The sequence below is a fragment of the Lissotriton helveticus genome, chromosome 7 (genome assembly GCF_964261635.1).
Source record: "Lissotriton helveticus chromosome 7, aLisHel1.1, whole genome shotgun sequence".
NCBI classification, from domain to species: Eukaryota; Metazoa; Chordata; class Amphibia; order Caudata; family Salamandridae; genus Lissotriton; species Lissotriton helveticus.
This window is the reverse complement of record NC_136068.1, coordinates 1,090,313,835-1,090,332,880: the sequence shown is the minus strand read 5'-3', so window position 1 is coordinate 1,090,332,880 and position 19,046 is coordinate 1,090,313,835. Positions and strand designations below refer to the sequence as shown.

Genomic DNA, 19,046 nt, shown 5'->3' with positions numbered 1-19,046 from the left:
AGGGATTTCAGGGTAAAAGATCTCCCTCCGGCTGCTCTTCTAGACGAGTGTCATCCCATTCCAGTAAGTGACTCACTCCTATTGTTTGATCAGGTAAGTCGGGTGCGGAGAAGGAGTTCATCCAGGTCTCAGTCAGGAAAGCGATGTCCGGGGAGTAAGTCGGGTAGGTCCCAGAGTTTGATGGCGTGCTTGCGGGCGGAGCGGGTGTTGAGTAGTATGCATCTGAGGTGGTTGCGTCCTACCCCGCTGGGCGGAGTGGCGGCTTGGAGGCTGGTGAAGCTGCAGCTCCGGCAGGAGAAGGGTCCATGGGTGCGCTTCGGGGTGGCCTGGAAGCAGGTGTATGATCGGCCGGCGTTGAGTGCGTGGAGGGTGCAGGCGTCGTAGTGACGGCGGGCGTTGTGGCGTTCGCTGTAGCGTTCGCAGGGGCCATGGGGTCTGGCACTGGACGCAGGCGGTCTTGCAGCGTTGAGGCCGCTGCACGCGGCCGCGCATCGGCTGCCATAAGAATGGGAGGTGGGAGGGAGGAGCAGCTCGGAGGTGGGAGCGATTGGGCAAGCGAGGGGGGCGGGCCGCAGGGGACGCAGCGGCGGGACAGGAAAAGGCTGAACGCTAGGAAGGGTACAGGGAGAAAACGAAATACAAAAGGAGTACAGTAGCAGAAAGAAGACTACACCAGTGATACAACAGCAGTGACAGAATACAGCAGACAGAATACAATACAAATGCAAATACAGAAAAGGAACAGAGCGAGCAGTAACAGAATACAACAGACAGAATACAATATGTTATGTTATGTTATGTTAATAACTTTTATTAGGCGCACAGCTGCCCCAGCGAAGGGGCGTCCTGGCAAGATGCAAATACATAAAAGGAACAGAGCGAGCAGTAACAGAATACAACCAACAGAATACAATACAGATGCAAATACAGAAAAGGAACAGAGCGAGCAGCAACAGAATACAACAGACAGAATGCAATACAGTAAAAAAAGTAAATTCCCTAAATATTTTTTCACTAATTCTCCCTCTGTTCCCACATGTTGGTATGAATGGGATGGGATGGAGGAATATACTTTCAGAATCCAACTCCTAGGACACGCAAACAGCTAGGACTGGGAGCAGCGTATTTCCAATACTGATTTTGGTTCTCCCAGCCTGGAGCCGTCACTTCAAATAAATTCAGTTATTTACAGTAGTAAGTGATAGACATTCTCCTAAGGATGACAAACAAGTATTGTTGTTTCAATGCATTATATACAAATTAAAAGGCAGATTACACAGAGAATGCCATTGGAAACTTGAATGAAATCCGACATAGCCTCTAAGGTGGGGAGGAAGGGTAAACATCACATAAAAATCTTCATGCCCTTTTTAGGACTCTAGACAAAGACATTAATACATTCTACATGGGTGCACGATTCTCAGGAAATGCACCAATAGGAATGGCGCATTAAGAAACAATATACTAGAAAATAAATTAGAAGATTCTCCCATTGTGCAACTACATTGAATTTGCAGATAATCTCAGAATTAGTTCTGCTGTCCAATTGATACATTATGTGACAACAGTTTAGGACAGTTGAAACGTCCTTGGTTAGGTACAGAGCGAAAAGGTCTCCTGGAGGATCTCTCAGTTTATTAGTTTGAGCTATGCAGTTCTTTATTTGGAACACGAAGAACAACAACAGTTACCACATAAAGTTGATCACGTTAATACAGGATGGAGGACATTGTAAACACAACTTTAGTTAAATAAGTCTCAATTGGTGATGCACTTCAATGTGTAAGGGAATCAGCTCTCATATATGATAGCTTAATTTTTTTCTACCACACCCACGATTCTTGTAAACAATCTGATGAAGCAGTTACAAGCCAGGACACTGCAACATGCTTTTCCTTACACACCAATTAAGCTACATCCCTAGATTTGCAGCCAGAGGAATCTCTCTAACTATCACTTCCCCCTAGAATCCTCACTTACCATTCATTCCAAACATTAACAAAACCTCACCACCTCAACACTTATCCCTGACAATAACGTCTAACGCACGGGTACTCCTAGTACGGGCCGCTGGCGGCCTGGCAAGCCTTCCCTGGCAGCCCACGGACCTCTTGCAGACATCGTACCATTGTTTTAATTTTTATTTTTTTAGTGTGTCTGCAACCAGAGCGCGACTCGGAGACTCTGCTGCTCTGTGGGGGGCGGCGAGTCCCGCCATAGTCAGAGTGGGGCTGCAGGGTGCTAAGAGGTGAACAAAGCTTCATTAACATGCCAAATGGTCTTTTAAAGACCTGTGAAGTGCTTGGGTGCGGCTGTGTGTGCCCTAGAGGACGTCTCAGCCCGGGCACACACAGGCAGGGTGAGATGAAGAGGTTGTCAGAGAGAGGGAGGGAGGGAGTCCGAGACAGACAGAGGGAGAGCGAGGGAGGGAGGGAAAGGGAGGGAGAGCGAGGGAGAGGGTGGGAGAGGAGAGGGAGGGAAAGGGAGGGAGGAAGAGAGAGGGAGGAAGAGGGAGGGAGGGAAAGGGAGGCAGAAAGAGGGAGGGAGGGAGACAGAGGGAGGGATAGGGAGAAGGAGGGAGGGAAAGGGAGGGAGACTGAGGCAGACAGAGGGAGAGCGAGCGAGGGAAAGGGAGGGAGAGGGAGAGGGGGGAAGGAGGGAAAGGGAGGAAGAGCAAGGGAGGGAGAGGGGGGAACGGAGGGAGAGGGAGGGAAAGGGAGGGAGACGGAGGCAGACAGAGGGAGCGCGAGGGAGAGAGGGAAAGGGAGGGAGAGCGAGGGAGGGAGACAGAGGGAGGGGAGGGAGACAGAGGGAGGAAGACAGAGGTAGGGAAAGGGATGTAGGGAAAGGAGGGATAGGGAGACAGAGGGAGGGAGAGAGAGGGAGGGAGACAAAGGGAGGGAGAAGGAGGGAGACAGAGGGAGGGAGGAAAACAGAGGGAGGAAAAGGGAGGGAGAGGGAGACAGAGGGAGGGAGAAGGAGGGAGGGAAAGGGAAGGAAACAGAGTGGAAAAGGGAGGGAGGGAGGCAGAGGGAGGGAAAGGGAGGGAGACAGGGAGAGGGAGGGAGGGAGATCGAGAGGGAGGGAGGGAGACAAACGGAGGGAGAGGGAGACGGAGGGAAGGAGAGAGAGGGACACAGGGGGAAGGAGAGTGAGGGACACAGAGTGAGGGAGAGAGACCTCCGAGTGAGGGAGAGGAAAGGAGAGAGAGGGAGACAGAGGGAAGGAGGGAGAGGGAAGGAAAGAGAGGGAGACAAAGAGAAGGAGGGAGAGGGAAGGAGAGAGAGGGAGACAGAGTGAGGGAGAGGGAAATAGAGTGAGGGAGAGGGAAACAGGGAGAGGGAAACCGAGAGAGGGAGAGGGAAACCGAGAGGGAGACAGAGAGAGAGAGAGACACAGTCAGAGAGGGAGGGAGGGAGAGGGAGAGGGAGAGAGAGAGAGGGAGACAGTCAGAGTGAGTGAGACAGAGGGAGAGAGAGAGAGAGAGAGAGAGAGAGATGTGTGTATGCCGGATCTGGTGGCTCAGTGGACGAAGGCGTCCGCTGCAGGGACCTGTGATCAACCTCATGGTCACCGTTTTTTTTTTGTTGCTCTAGCCTCGCCCCCTCCCCCACTGACCCCGCCCCTACCGGTGCGGCCCTCGGACACATACCACACTGTAAATTTGGTCCCCGAGAGAAAGTTTGTGAGTACCCATGGTCTAACGTCTCTTTTTTTTGTAGTGTTTTTGTTGCACGTCAAACTTTTCAAACAAAAGGCAGTAAAGCATAAGACTACCATTAATCACTAAAAGAAAACACACATTGCATCTCAATATTTAATCGAACCACCAGTTTGACCTATGACCTGTAGCCTATGTGTATGCTACATCCCCTGAATGACTTACCAGTTCTTTAGATACCCATCTATGCTAGCTAACAACCCCTACCGTCTCTAAGTACGCTCTCGGGCCTTAGTCCAAAGACACTTTCATATTCAGAGTTGTACCCAAGGGGCCAATTTAACCGTCTAAATACAATTTCCGCCGTAATGTGTGCACAGCATTACAATACAGAATGTAAGGCACCAAACATCTGTCCATGCAGCTCACAAGCCCAACACCCTAAGGCGATGGAATGAGGAAGAATCACTTTTAAACTGCAACCAACTACTTCATTGCTGTCTACAACCGTAATACACGTTTGTCAAGCCATTTCATTTATACGCAGTGTTGGCTGGACACAATGCACAAAAACTGAACACCCCCATAACAACTCACCCACCTCTAACGTCCTATGGTGTCAGTCCTTGGACAAATGCTCCACACTAGAGCACTTTTCCAAGCGCACTTGAACAAGTGCAGTGTCTTGACTTGTGAATGTCTGCAATTACTGTTTGTGAGATACATAGAATAATGAGCAAAATAAGTAATGTGATAGTGCTTAAAACTTTACTGTGGAGAGCTGGTGTAATAAGCTGTAGTTATGTAGCTTTGTTTTGTTTCCTCCCAAGACCATTGATTGTATGTTCTCCACAAGACTATTTGTTCTGTGCTAGTGGTCTTATGGCGTCCCACTTGAACTGCAGTGTACTGGCGAGTACTGTTCATCACCAATAAAGAAAAGCACACATTTACTGAACGCACCCACTGCTAATTTACCAGTTGTCACTGGGCCAACCTAAACACAACCGGTGCGCTGTTCTTTAGAGTTGGCTTCGATATTTTAACAGTCTTTGAAGACGTTACATGAACATGCAGGAAGCCTCTGGAAGAAGAGAGAGATGGTCAATCCCTTGGGAAGACTGGACCATCGTGGACAAGAGCCTGAGACCTGAAGTTATTACGGGTTACACAGTATTGAAGATAAGCAAATGTCAAATACACGTGAGAAGACAAGGGTAGGACTGCAAGATTACAGCATGATGTTTCCAGGCATCACATGTAGCAGACTGACTCCTAGGAATGGTGGACTAAGTGGTTTGCAAACAACATTTATGAATGACACTTGTTTTATAATTGCAACTGGAGCTGAGGATAGTCTGTATCTGCATTCGTGCATATTATTAACTTTGTTTACATTTCTCTAAAGGAACAGTTAGGCAACACAAGATATCTACCATTCATATTAGTTATACTGAAAATGCCTGTCTAATAAAACAAGGTCAGCTCAGAAATGAGCATGTGGCTCCTGCCTCAAGTGAAGCGAGGACTAGCTGTGTATTGCATAGCTGTAAGTATGGAAAGGTGCGTGAAGTGAAATGGTGAGTAGCCTCAAAATTCGGATGCACACTGCTGTGCAGAGACCAAAGCATGTTTGCAGTCTAGCATGGGTATTATGGCCTGGAATCTGATCAGGGGCTGTAAGTGAGAGGTGAAAAGAGTGTCTGTGAACAAATGCCTCACCTCTCCGGTTCTTCTAACACTGATGGCAGTAAGTTTCAAAGAGCTGTCAGGTAATGTCATGAGGGTGCAGGTGGGATGCCCTGGGGCATGGAGGTAGCCTGGGAGTGTCTGGAGGGCATGTGCTTTTTCTGCTCGGGTATTGAAAAATTTGCAGGATGCAAACTTTTGTTTGTGAATTTGGGCAGAGTGACGTAAAAGAAAAGCACAACTGTGACTCGGGTAAAACATGGGTCAACTCAGTCAAGTTAATAGTCCCACGGGCTGAGGTATGGGCACAGTTGAGAACCGAGATTGTTCCATCCATGATCTCCCCACTAGGTTAATCTTTGGTTTGGCAGAAGTACTGCTGCTGGGAGGTGGCTACAGATTCTCCAACCTCCTTTTCCTCGTTGGCAGTTCATTAAATTTTTGTCTCCTACAGTGCCATAGATTAGTTGAGCAGATCGGTTCTTTCACTCTTGTTGGGGTCCTATTCTATGTAACTGAATGCCTCATTCCTAGTCAGTCTATCTTCTCTTTTAGCAGTGATGAACATTGTGTTGTCTCCTTTGCCGCCACAGTCAAGGTAGTGTGTTAGAAAGGCATGCAACATTTTCTACATATGTGCCAATCTTGGATCAATACTGTATCACCAAGTTCGATGATAGAAGTAATTGTAATGTTTTATCTTTTGTTTTCTGCTGATGTGGTTGTTACTTTGTCATCATTGCGTTTTATTGGAGAAGCGTGGCTCAGTGGTTAGAGGCGGCAGACCCGGAAGCTGAGATCAGCCGTGGACCAGGGTTCGATTCCCCGCCTCGGCGGGTCTCGGGCTCAAAAATTCCACGGACTCGATAATTCTCGCTCCGGTGCCTACTCGACTCACGGGGTCACACTCTGCGACTCTGGGCAATAGCTTGCTTAATCTCCACTACGGCCCCTCGCGGCGGGATGCCTGGCTTTCACCTTGTGAATTCCCTGCCGGGGTATCTCACAGGGGAATACCAGGACGGGTTCCCTAAGCAAGCGCCTTGAGACCCCTGGGTGATTCGTGCGCTATATAAATCGAAATACATTTACATTTACATTTACATATTCTTGGGTGGCAAAGTGTTGGTTGGCGTTCACTTCATAGCTTGGATTTGGTGTTCCGCAGGTGCTGGCTGAATGAATGGCATTGATACAGTGACACACTTTGTGAAGGAGTGAGAAGTATCGAGCTATACGTGGAGAAAATTGGAGATGGCTGATTCAGTGTCCATCTTAGCTCACTATTTTCATACTTTTCTTGAGTGTTCTTATGAAGCATTCTACCTTATCTTTACCTTGCTGCCATCGGTGAGTGATCCTCCTGTGCTTGATATTCAGTCTCTGTAAGTACTCTTGAAATTCAGCTTATTTGAACGCGCATCCGTTGTCGGTTTTGATCTCTTAAGGAATGCCATGCATGGCTGACGTTTTTCAAGTTTGGAAATAATATTCATATTTTATTGCATTGTTCTCGGCATATGCCTTAGCAATTTACCCCATTACAAAATCACAGAAATATATACAACATGTATGTAAAACCAGCACTAGATTCAATCCATTAAAGCAGAATAATATAAACCCTCAATCCACAAATCTCCCCCCTTTCAGATAGCTTGGCAGAATTATAACTCGCAAGACTAAAGCACAATGTTAATGCACACTCAACTAAAATAGTGACAGACTAGAATCCGCTGGAATTCTCTTTGGTATTCAGCTTCCCAGTCGAGATCCATGTACTCCAGATGTTCATGGAAACTGTATGATAGATCGCTGGATGTTCTGTCCTATGGCACAAATCTAGGGCATTTTACTTGTTCAGTACATTGTAGGAGTTGAATATGGAAGTAAGCCATATTCTACATTGGCCCTTTGCACTTGTGCATAAAGTGAATGAATCATTCTTTTCACCCACTGGAACAATCACAGAAATTATCATTGTCATTATCCCTGGCATTACTCCATCTGGCAGTATATGCTTTCACTGGAAGAATCCCCAATCGTAACTTGACATATAATAAGCTCTTTGCCTCCGGGTATATGCCATCTCAATAGGGTTGGAACCCAGAGAGAGCGTTATAGTCTAGATATCTATGTAACAAGGATTCCCTCCTACTAGTGGTGTAGGCATTTTGAAATGTATACTGCCAGTAGGCTCCCTTAATCCTATTGGCTGTCTCACCATTAATGACAGTAGGATTCTCATAAATGTCCTCAGGTTTAGTCATTGGTGGTTTGAACGTGATCCCACCAAGGTATTCTAAATTGTCCAGGGTAGTCAACTACCTTTCTAATGGATTTCAAATATATACCTTCATTATTGTTCCTATACACGTAAACCCAATAGACTATAGGAGCAAGGGCAATAATGTCCAAAATCGATTTAATACCCAACTCGGAATAAAGTGCCCCTAGGAGCATATCCGGTCCCAGGCAAAGTAATGATCTTAAAAATGTGTTCTCAGTTTTTTGGATTGTGGATACATGTATGTAACCCCAGATTTCTGCTCCATGTCTTACTGCTGATACTGCCATAGCTCTATATACATGCAATATTGAACTTAGAGACTGCCCCTTAACTTTTGTCTGCACATAAACACTGCTGCCACTGCCTGTTTTAGTGTTGCTACTGCCTTATCCCTGTGGTGTTTCCAAGTCAGCTTGATATCGTATCTTAAGCAGAGATAATAAAATTAATTCACTTGCTCCAGGATGTCTTTGTTCAAGGAAAGGGTACATCTTAGAGCATAGCTTGGGTCTATTATCATAACTTTGGTGACATTGATAATCAAATGTTTCACCAAACAATAGTCCAAAAAGCCCTTAACCAGCTTGTGCATCAAGAATTTGGTTGAGAGTTAATAAAACCACATAATCCGCGAATAAACACACAGAAATCCTTGCATTCCCAAGTCTCCGGCTGTCCGACTTTAAATTATCTAGATATGGACCTACATTGTTAAAAGAATAGTGAAAAGGGCAGGCGAGCCAACACACCCTTGGTGCACACCTGTGATGATCGAACAATTCTGTAGTTTCCCCTTTAGGCCCACACAATGCCTGAGCTACTGTGGCTTTATGTAGGCTTTCTAGGGCTGTTCACAAATACTGGCGCAATCCCTGCGGCCGCAGTGCCAGTCATTATAAGTCTTTATCTACAGAGTCAAAAGCTGACTTTAAATTGATGAACGTTCGATAGAGAGGGACTTTCATTTGTCTAACATTCTTTATACAAACAGAATACAAATGCATGGCCTGATGAATCTTTCCAGTGCTCTTTCTGAACCCTGCCTGGTTATCGGGTAGTATTCCCCCACTGTCAACCGATTTTAAAGGCAGTTGCCAAGCAGCCTTCCGTAAATCTTGCCTATTCTATCTAATAGTGATATTGGGTGGTAACTTGATGGATCCATTCTAACTCTTTTCTTAAATATTGGGACAGTTGTCACCATGATCTGGGGGAGCTACCAGATCTCATGACTGCATTGAAGTTTCTAACAAGAGTTGGGAACTATACCGAAAGGAAGGCCTGGTAGCGATCTAGATGTACAAGGTCAGGACCCAGTGCATTGCTTGACTTCTGTTGCAAAACAACATCTTTTATCTCATCATTTGAAAAGTCCCCACTACTGTTTGGGTAAGCAGTATTAACCTCTGTATTTTAGGCATTTCAGTAGCATAGAGTTTTTGAAACCCAATCCTGCACCCCTATTTACTTGGCCTGCTTATTCTTACCCTGGATAAATCTCCATCTTATAATTGACCTGAAGTTCCTAGAGTTCTTGTACATAAATGCTTGTTTCACCTTTTCCAAAATCTTAAGGCTCATCTTCTGCTGCTTCCCTCTGATCAGCTCTTTGTAATCTCGTCTGAAACTAATAAAAATCTCCTCTGAATTAGTAGTATTGTGGCGCCTTTTCAAGGCATGAGAGAATTCCTTTTTTGTGATCCAACATTCACAGTCAAGCCAATTCCCAGTGCGAATATTACCTATCCCATAATCGGATTGTTGGAGGTCCTCAGTAGGGGGGAAATCTTAACAATAATCTGCTCAGAGTGCCTGTGCCCTAATATCATCAACCGGTCAACTACAGTTGCTCACTACTGTTCTGAATTACATTGCTCAAGTCCTGGGCATAATTCTCAAAGTTTTCAGGATTCCATGTAACGGGCCTTTTAATACAATGCTGGGATTTCAAAATATCACTAGGAATTGTATTTGTAGCCAACGTTGATTTCAAAATGTCCACCATTAGGTAGATATTGGTAATTTTAAGTGGAGCAGTCCGCACTGAGCTTTGTTCCTGTATGTCAACATTCCTTATCAGTCATTATGGCACTTGGGATTTGGTTGTGAAAAAGGTGTGGTGAGGGTAACACCTGCTTGACGTGTTGTCAAAGAGTATCAGGACCCAGATACCAGTCTTTCTTGCACACAAAGCTTTGGTTTGCACCTTTCCTTGGTGACCTTCATGTGTTAATTGTATCGCCATTCCAATGTCTATAATATACTGAGCACTGCAATTTCATTTCAGGTTCCTGGTTGTATTTCCTGCCAATACAGGATTTCAAAGTTAAACACAAGGATTTTGAGAGCTCCCTTCTTTATCTTTGTGCTCAATGATTACTGTGAAGTGATGTCCGTAAAGATATAAGTACCTTTTAAAAAAAACTATTTTTATTCTCGTCATACATAGTATTTTAGACTTGGTAACATTTAGCACTTTCTTACATGTAGCCAATATAAAAAGGAGATAACACGATGAGTTTTAGAGCTGGTATCCACTTGAATGGTTTTGACTCTTCAATCTGTGAGTACAGAGTTTAGTGTCCTCCATGGCACATCTAGCAAAAATCGCAGCCACCAATTTGTCTGTTTTTTGTTCTTTTCATAAAAGTAACACTACACCAACGTGTTTGACATTGTTATGTTCCTTTTTCCCCTGTTCTTCTTCCCCCCTCCCTCCTCTCCCTCTTCCCCGCGAGTGCATTCCCTTTCGCATGGCAGTGATGTCACCAGCTGGAACGTTGACAGCTGGAAGTTCTACTGTTATAGTTTGCCTGTCAGTTGCAGCTGACAGTTATTCAGTTCCTGATTACTAGCCTCTCTGAGCACTCCTGCTTTGGGTGTATTGTCATGAAATCTTAATAAATAACTTACTCCATTAAGCTGTTCTGGAGTATTACTTAACAGGCATCTACTTGTTATACGTAAGGTTTCTACCTTACATCTTCCCTGTTTCTCTGCCTCTGCTGTTCAGCCTGTGAGTGTAGAATGTGATGTCATTGGAATGTTTGGTATGCTGTGAGTGGACTGTCAGTTGGATCCTGGGCTGAGCAGCAGAGAGGATGCTCCTGGTGGGGTTTTGATTACATATCTACTGGAAATCCTATCTAACCATATAAGAAGAATAAACGTATCATCTGTAACCTAACCAAGTCTTCTGGAACTCTTTACTACGACACAACATAAATTGGCGACGAGGGTGGTATAAAAACTGCGCGTGAGGACCTTCTTCAAGCTTCTAAAGGACCTACTTCAAGCTTCTTAAAGGTACTTTTATTCAAGATTTGAATCAAAACGAACCTACTTAAGGATTTTACTCCCTCACGCCCTACCAGTGTCCATATTTCACCGGACAGCCCATGGACAAGGCGTAAGTTTCCCGTTACCTGCTTCTTCCTGCCTAATTCCTGCTGCCTGCTTCAAACCGGGCATATGCTTCCTGCTACCTGCCGCTTTCTGCCTCCTCTCTACTACCTGGTTCCGCTGCCTGCTTCTAACAGGGCCTTTGTCTCCTGCTGCCATGTATCTTGTTGCCTTGACACCCTGCTGCCTTTAGAGGTGTGGACCCAGCATCTACAAAATGTTGGCAATACATCTAAGAACCCACTGACTGGGCTATGAATTGAACTGAATTTAGATTTTTCACAGCCTGCTGGGCAGAAAATCTGGATTTTATTAAGGACACGGAGGCTAATATTATGCAAATTCTCCTTTATTACCACAGCTCAGCAGCAATAATAGAATAGAACTTTGTGAACATTCTGAAGAGATGACTACTCCATCTCAGACCAAGTATCTTCCTTCTTGTCAGGCTGCGAAGAAAGATGTTCAACAGGAAAGGAACAGTATTCCAACTAATAAATTTCCAACTTGTAATCCAGAGAGAAGTAGATTCTTATTCTGAAAGAGAAGAAGAATACATTCCCAAATAACATTGATCAAATAAAGGGTGGGTTATACATGAGAAAAGAGGCGGGATAATATTAGCCTCCGTGTCCTTAATAAAATCCAGATTTTCTGCCCAGCAGGCTGTGAAAAATCTAAATTTTATGGCATGACACGGAGGCCATATTATGCAAGTTCAAAGTGCATTAAGAACATTATCAATCACATTAGAGATTGGTCTAAAATAACAAGATCTAAACATACTATCGTTAGACCAGTCTGCCGCCTTCAGAATTTCTTGTAAACCACCACCAAGGAAATAGGCTTTGGAAGCAGAAGCGCCCCTAAGGGAATGAGTTCCAAAAATTGAGGTGTTGATGCCACTTTCATACATAACTTCTTTCACCCACCTTGCTAGAGTTGGTGAGGAAACTCCTTTATGGGGAGATCTGAAGGAAATCAATAACTGAGTTTCATTACATCTAAGATTAGCAGTCCTCCTTTCATACTCTTTCAGGCATTTAACCACGCAAAGTCTTTCATTTTGAGGAAAGAAGGGATAGAAGATAGAAGAGGATAAGGTTTTGGTTCTTCTTTTAAGATAAAAGCAAACACCCTCTGGTTGAAAAGATCTGCTAGAAACATCTAGGGCTTTGACGTCTGAGGTTCTTCTGAAGGATACCAGACATAATAAAACAGTAAGTTTGAGAGAGATTTGTTTCAGAGAAAGAAGATAAGGTTTTGAGTACCAGAGTAACGTCCCAAAGGGCGGTATATTTAGCAGTTGGAGGATTGATGACTCTCATGCTCCTCATAATTTTCCTAGTGAGTAAGTTCTGTCCGACGGATAGACCATCAATAACGGAGTGGCCTGCAGAAATTGCTGATCTATAGACATTAACCGTTCTATAAGAAAGTCCTGAAGTAAATAGTTCCGATAGGTAGTTAATGACATGAACTAGATCAGTTGAAACGAGATCGTAATTCCGTTGAAGACACCAGCGAACCCATTTGTTCCAAACCAGTCTATATGCCTTCCTTGTTCCTTGAGCCCATGACTCAGAGATGAGTCTGAAAGCATTAGGCGAAAGCCCAGGGATTTGCCATTGTCTCCTGAAATCCTCCATGCCGTCAGGGTTAGAAGACCCTGATCCACAAGGGGGTGGATGTCTCCTTCTGGGCCCAAGAGGATTTCTCTGAACGTGGGTAAAAGAATTGGAAAGTCTATGCTCATTTCCAGGATGACTGGAAACCAGGCTTGGGACCTCCAGAGAGGAGTTATTACGGTTATAATCTCGGTGTAGCGTCGAGCATGAAGAAGAAGTCGAGGAAGCAAGGCAAACGGTGGGAAGGCGTAAGGTTTCAGACCTCTCCAGTCTTGTAAAAAGGCATCTACTTTCCGAGCTAGAGGGTCCGGCCTCCAACTGAAGAATTCCTTCAGTTGTGTGTTCAGGCGATCTGCAAAAAGGTCTGTCCTGAAAGGACCCCACATTGAGTGAATAGTCAGAAAAATGTGTCTGTCTAATCTCCAGTTGCTTGAGTCCCTGAAATTCCTGGAGTACCAATCTGCTACACCATTGCTCAAACCCGGAATATGTTCCGCTACTACCGAAATGTCTTTGTTCAAGCAATATTCCCAAAAACTCTTCGCAAGGTCCGTCAGGCCCTTGGAGTGTGGACCTCCTAATTTGTTGACGTAGCGGACTGCTGAAACATTGTCCATTCGTAGTGTCACGCAGCATTTCGCTGTTTTGGGTGTAAAGCAACGAATTGCAAATGAACCTGCTAGTAGTTCTAAGCAGTTGATATGCAATCTCTTCTCCTGAGTGGTCCAACGACCACCTGTTGAGTATTTCCCACATCTCGCTCCCCAACCTTGTAAACTCGCATCTGATTCTATTATCAGATCCGGTTGTTCCCCGAAAATGGCTCTGCCATTCCACGCTTCCGCATTCCTCAACCACCAGAGGAGTTCTGTCTTCGACTCTTGATCTAGAGAGATCATATGGGAGTACGAGTGGTTTGATCTTAGAGCACTCGCTTTTAGTCTTTGAAGTGCTCGATAGTGGAGAGGTCCTGGGAAAATAGCTTGGATCGTTGAAGACAAGAGTCCCACTATTCTTGCTAGTACCCTCAGAGGAAAGGTTTTCTTCAGAAGAGCTTTCCTCAATTCTTTCCTTACCTTCCTGACTTTTTCGGATGGTAATTTTAGTTCCGCTTTGATAGTATCTACCGTAAAGCCTAGGAATTGGGTTTCTTGACTGGGTATTGTACAGGATTTTTTAAATTTATGATGAACCCCAGATGTTCCAAGATTCGGATTGCGAGGTTTGTGTGAAGAGAGGCAGTCTCTTTCGATTGGGCCATTATTAAAATGTCGTCCAGGTATATGATCAGTCTTACCCCTCTTTCCCCGAGCCAAGCGGTCACAGGTCGTAGGACCTTGGTAAAGCACCAAGGGGCAGACGATAGTCCGAAGGGGAGACTGCAAAATTGGTAGAGTTTTCCTAACTAAGTGAACTGGAGGAATTTCTGATGGGGTTCCCAAATGGGAATTGTGAGGTAAGCGTCCTTTAAGTCCAACCTGGTGAGCCAGTCCCCTTTCCTTAAGATGTCTCTTAGGAGGTGAATCCCCTCCATTTTGAAATGTTGGTAAACTACCCAACGATTTAAGTCTTTTAAGTTTATTACAGGTCTCTGTTCTTTGTTTTTCTTCTCTACTAGAAAAACGTTGCTGATAAATCCTTTTATTTTGGTCTCGATTATAGCCCCTTTCTCTAAAAGTGCTTGTACTTCCTTGGAGACCAGATCTCTGTCTTTGGGAGAGAAAGTGATCTCGTGAGGGCAACGTGTTTGAAAGGGGATCCCCAGAAAATCTATTTTGTAACCCTTTACTGTTTGTAAGACCCAGTTGTCTTGAGTTATTAAGTTCCAGTTCCCAGCGAACTGGTGTAATCTCCCTCCCACCTTTGGAGGGGTATCTAAACGGTCTTTGAAGGTTCCTACCTGAAGAAAAGGAACGTTGTCTTCTCTCGCCTCTGAAGGTGCGGCCTCGATTTCTTTGTCTTTGTGGGAAGAGTTGGGAGTTGTAGTTGCTCTGAAATCTTCCTCCGCGGGTGATGAAGGGTCTTGTAGGTTGAGCTCCGCGGCCGGGAAAACGACCCCGTGTTCTCCCGGCCCTGGTAAAAACTCTATCGTTGAATACCTTTTTTATTTCCCTTTGCGATTTCTGAATGGAGCTAAAAGCGCTGACGTATTTTGCCATTTCTTTGATGAAGTCTTCTCCAAACAGGAGACCTTGAGAATCAGCACCTCTGTCTTTTTTAGCCAGTTCAATGAGTTTAGGGTCTATTTTAAGCAAGACTCCCTTTCTCCTCTCCGTGGAGATGGCTGTATTGGCGTTGCCTACAAGGCATATAGCTCTTTGCACCCATTCTCTGAGCTCCTTGATGTCAATTTGATTATTGCCTACGTAGGCGGATTCCGTCATTTCAAATATTGTAGACAAAGGACCTATAATGTCAAGTAGACGGTCCTGGCATGACTTCAGTCCTTTATCAATGCCCTTCCTTGGGTCCCTGTTGTTCTTGGCTATAAATGCCACCACTTTGGGGTCCAGCTCGGGTGTCATAGCAATTTTATTTGGCAGGGACGGGCGTGGGCACTCGGATCTTAGTCTGGAGCTCACTTCTTGGGGAATCTCCCTTCTAAGCCAGTAAGACAGGTAATCGACTATGTGCTGTGAGGGGGTCCACTCTGGGGACAGAGGATGTTTTATAAGGAGGGGATCGAACATTTCTTCCCCAAAGGGATCAAGGAGCATATTGTTGGGTGCTGAGGCCTTAGACGCCTCTTCACGGCTTCCAGTTCCCCTGGTGTGGTCGTCTTCCACATCAGTATTGAATCCTGATGAACAGGATAGTTCTATTTCCTCCTCGCAGCTTTCATCGGTGCTATTAATATTGATTGGAAGCTCTGGGCCTTCATACTGCCCATCTGGGGTGCCCGAGGCACCAGTCTTGTCCGCGCCCCTAGGGCCTGAAATAATAGAGCTTCTGGGCTTCTTCGCCCCCTTATTAGGTTTAGACACAGGAATAGCTCTTTTTCCTATCTTTTTTGGACCCCCATTGACCTTACTAGTAGAGGGAGTGGAGGCAAGGCTAGTAATTAAATCTAATTTTTTGTTAATGGCATCGTCAATTGATGCTAAGGCTTTCTCTACAGCCTTATTGACGAGCTCCTCTAATTTTAGGTCAGTCGATGGGGATGTGGACATGGTGATTCTCCCTTTTTTTTTTTTGTGTCTAGATAAATTTCAAACTGTTGTTAATGTTAATAGTAAATCGGAAAAGTTACCGATTGTAAGCGCAAGAAAAAGGCGATCGAGAAACGCACGAGAGGGTGAGGAGATCCTTCGCGAAGTCCGTTGAGAAGGGTTGTCAAGGGGCACAAAATGGTTGCCACGCACGTTACTACACGAGCGTGGCCTCTGTTAATGGGCTTTCCTCTAACGCGCGTGCGCGTCATTGCCCCGTATTTGATTACATCGCAAGGGAGGATAAGGACCGGTGTCCGAAATTTGATTAAACGTTCCCAACGTGGAACCGAGGTGTGGGGCTCGGACTTACGAGTATGCGGGGAAATCTGATGTTAAACTAAAAGGTACGCGTGAGCATCAGATTGCATGTGGGTGTGTGCGCGAGGGATATTTTAAAAGGCACCGGGTAACGGAAGCTTGTCGGATTAGTGGACAAGTTGTAGAAATATCAAAATACTAATTCCCAACATATCAATCAAGTAATGAGGACGAGGACGACGCGCATTCAGTCGTCCTCGTCTGTAGATAAACATAGAATGATAGATAGGTAAAAAACAAAGATGACAAGCCCCTAGAGCAAAGCGAGTGAAGTCTACAATAACACAGTTCGATATACGGGTAGAATGAGGCACAGAGTGACTTCCTTGAAGGAAGTATTATAAAGAGATATATAAATAAGTATAAGATCTAGTCACTGCTGGCACAATATAAAAATTAAATTATTATAAGTGTTTTAAGCATTATACAAACTGTTTAACAAAGCAGCAAGACACTAAGTGTCATAAATAAGCTTATTCTAAGGCTAAGTTACTAAGCTTGAAAAGCAAAGTACTTATCTTTCTGAGCAGCAGCAACAAAGAAGGAAGATACTTGGTCTGAGATGGAGTAGTCATCTCTTCAGAATGTTCACAAAGTTCTATTCTATTATTGCTGCTGAGCTGTGGTAATAAAGGATAATTTGCATAATATGGCCTCCGTGTCATGCCATAAAATTATAGTTGGCCTTTGCCTCATCTTGCAAGTACAGCGTTGAATTGTGCAGTTACCTTAAGTTTATTTACCATGAATATGCTGAGCGTTTACAACGTCCTCAGAGACGGGCAAACTGCTGATCTATCCTGATCTGACACTCGTTTTTGACAAAAGTTATCATAGTTCATACTACTTCACTGCCATTGTCCACACATGAATATGAATGTTTTCACCTTCTTCATTGCGAGCATTTTGAGCACCTTTCGTACTTTCTTGGAGCCATTAACAAAACTGACTGCGGCAGTGTAAGTGGTAAGTCTCTGTCATCTACTACAAGTGCAGAGACCCCATTAGGCTCTGCTCGAAAATGGACTGCCCCCTGTGGACTGTCCAGATTGCTATATTTGTTTGGCGTCCCTCAGATGCACCACTACATGAGGCGAATTCAGGTGAGACATTTTTATTTAGATTTTTTGGTCTATGCTGAGAACTGTTACACAAACAAGGTACCAACTGCCACTTTCAAATTCAAAATAAGACCTGGCACAAGCCTTCTTGCACGCACCTACCTGGATCTTGAGGTCACGCTTTTCGCTCGAGACTCCCTCAGTGACGTTGCTATGACTGGACACTGCTGAAAGAACGTCTTGATGCACAGGCGTGCAGTGAACCACCCGGCGCGACGTCTAGAAGTGTGCTGCCATCTTGGGTTTGCCATGCGATCTTCTGTTTCTGCACGGTTTTTGCGAACCACGTTTTATGTTGTTGCCACAGCAAGACATCTCTGCACTTCCTGCCAGGCACTATGTTTCCCGCATTGCCTCTCAATCGTACCACTTTCAGCGCTCTTCACTCTACATGCATCGGAGTACACAGGTACTGTCTTCTTGTGGCATATTGTGTGCATCACCAACTTGGGACCGTGAATTTAGCCTTCTCTGCCAATGACAACTGCTTCCACGCATTGATTAAGCTTGTGCCGCAGCATGGTGAGGTAATTGGAACTTTCATTCATTCCTGCATTGACTTTACAAGCGTCTGTGGAGCCATATGTTTCTGAGGTACTTTCGGAGATATTATTTTACCGTTTCCAGTTTTACCGCTTTACTTTAGAGACGCCTTGCAGTTTTTCTTAGTTGCTTCTCCTTAAGTGCTGTAATTCAGGTTATCCTGCCACTTAAGCAACTTCATTTTCTCCCTCATTCTTGGCTCTCATTACTGCGAGGCTTACTATTATGTGTAGTAAGGCAGTCTACACAGGAAGTAGGTTCAAGCAGGTTTATTCATAGAGAGGACAGCTTATACAACCACAGGTAGCAAGAGATGTCTTCATCCTCAGTAAAGCTGTAACAGACTACAGTTAAGGGAAAACATTCTAAAGTCCTAACACTCTACTGAGTGACATGGGAAGATTCCAGATGACATAGGTAATGGAATACCACACACCTCCCCCCCCCTTTAAAAAAACAAAACAAAAAAAAAAAAAAAACAACAAAATTAAAAATTTTAAATCTCAATAGGAACAAGATAATACAAAAAGAAGTCAAGTTCTAATGTAATCTTTAAGTTTTGAAGGGACGCATTTCACGCGTTCACTACGTCTTAATTGAATGTCTTCACACTCTACATTTGATTGGTTGTCTATAGTGACACAAGGAACAGGTTGTACATCAGGGTTAATCACAACATCAGAATTATTTGCAATCACCTTTCCTAAGTTGTCATAAACTTCATGCATACCGGAGAAACCATCCAAATTATAGTCTGATACAAGTTTGTCTGAGTCAACCCTGTCTGAAACAATTCTGTCTGGAACAAACTTCTCTGGAAGAGTAGATTTCTGAGGAGGGGTAACCAAGGGTTTGCATAGAGAAATCCTTCTTAAATTCCATATTTTCCCCCCTTCGACTCTGACAGCCTTGCTAAAAATTTCGATAACTTTGATAGGATCAGACCATCTAGACACATTTTTGTGGAACAAACCACCCATTTTTACACGAACTCGATCACCAACTTTTATGCTGCAGGTATTATACTGCTTTTTAGCAGAATGCTGAATCATACCTTCCTGGTATTTCCCAATTTTCTCCCTCAATACCTTAAAGTCTACCTCGTAGGGAGAATCACCTTTTAGCCACCAGGGTAAAAGCCGAGAGCCTGGTTTCCTTCCGCGCAATAATTCAAAAGGAGATAGA

At 44.5% G+C, this 19,046-nt stretch overlaps 1 protein-coding gene across 2 annotated transcripts in view; it reads left to right on the top strand.

The window, feature by feature from the left end:
• Positions 1–19,046, top strand: part of TEPSIN (TEPSIN adaptor related protein complex 4 accessory protein) — a 241,174-nt gene that overhangs the window by 17,139 nt on the left and 204,989 nt on the right. The window contains exon 2 of one of the 2 annotated variants that reach the window (XM_078654180.1): positions 6,519–6,700. The exons of the other annotated variant lie outside the window; for it this stretch is intronic. Coding sequence (XP_078510306.1) covers positions 6,605–6,700 — 96 coding nt within the window. The 5' untranslated portion in view covers positions 6,519–6,604. The remainder of the gene's footprint in view (positions 1–6,518; positions 6,701–19,046) is intronic. 2 annotated transcript variants of the gene reach the window in all.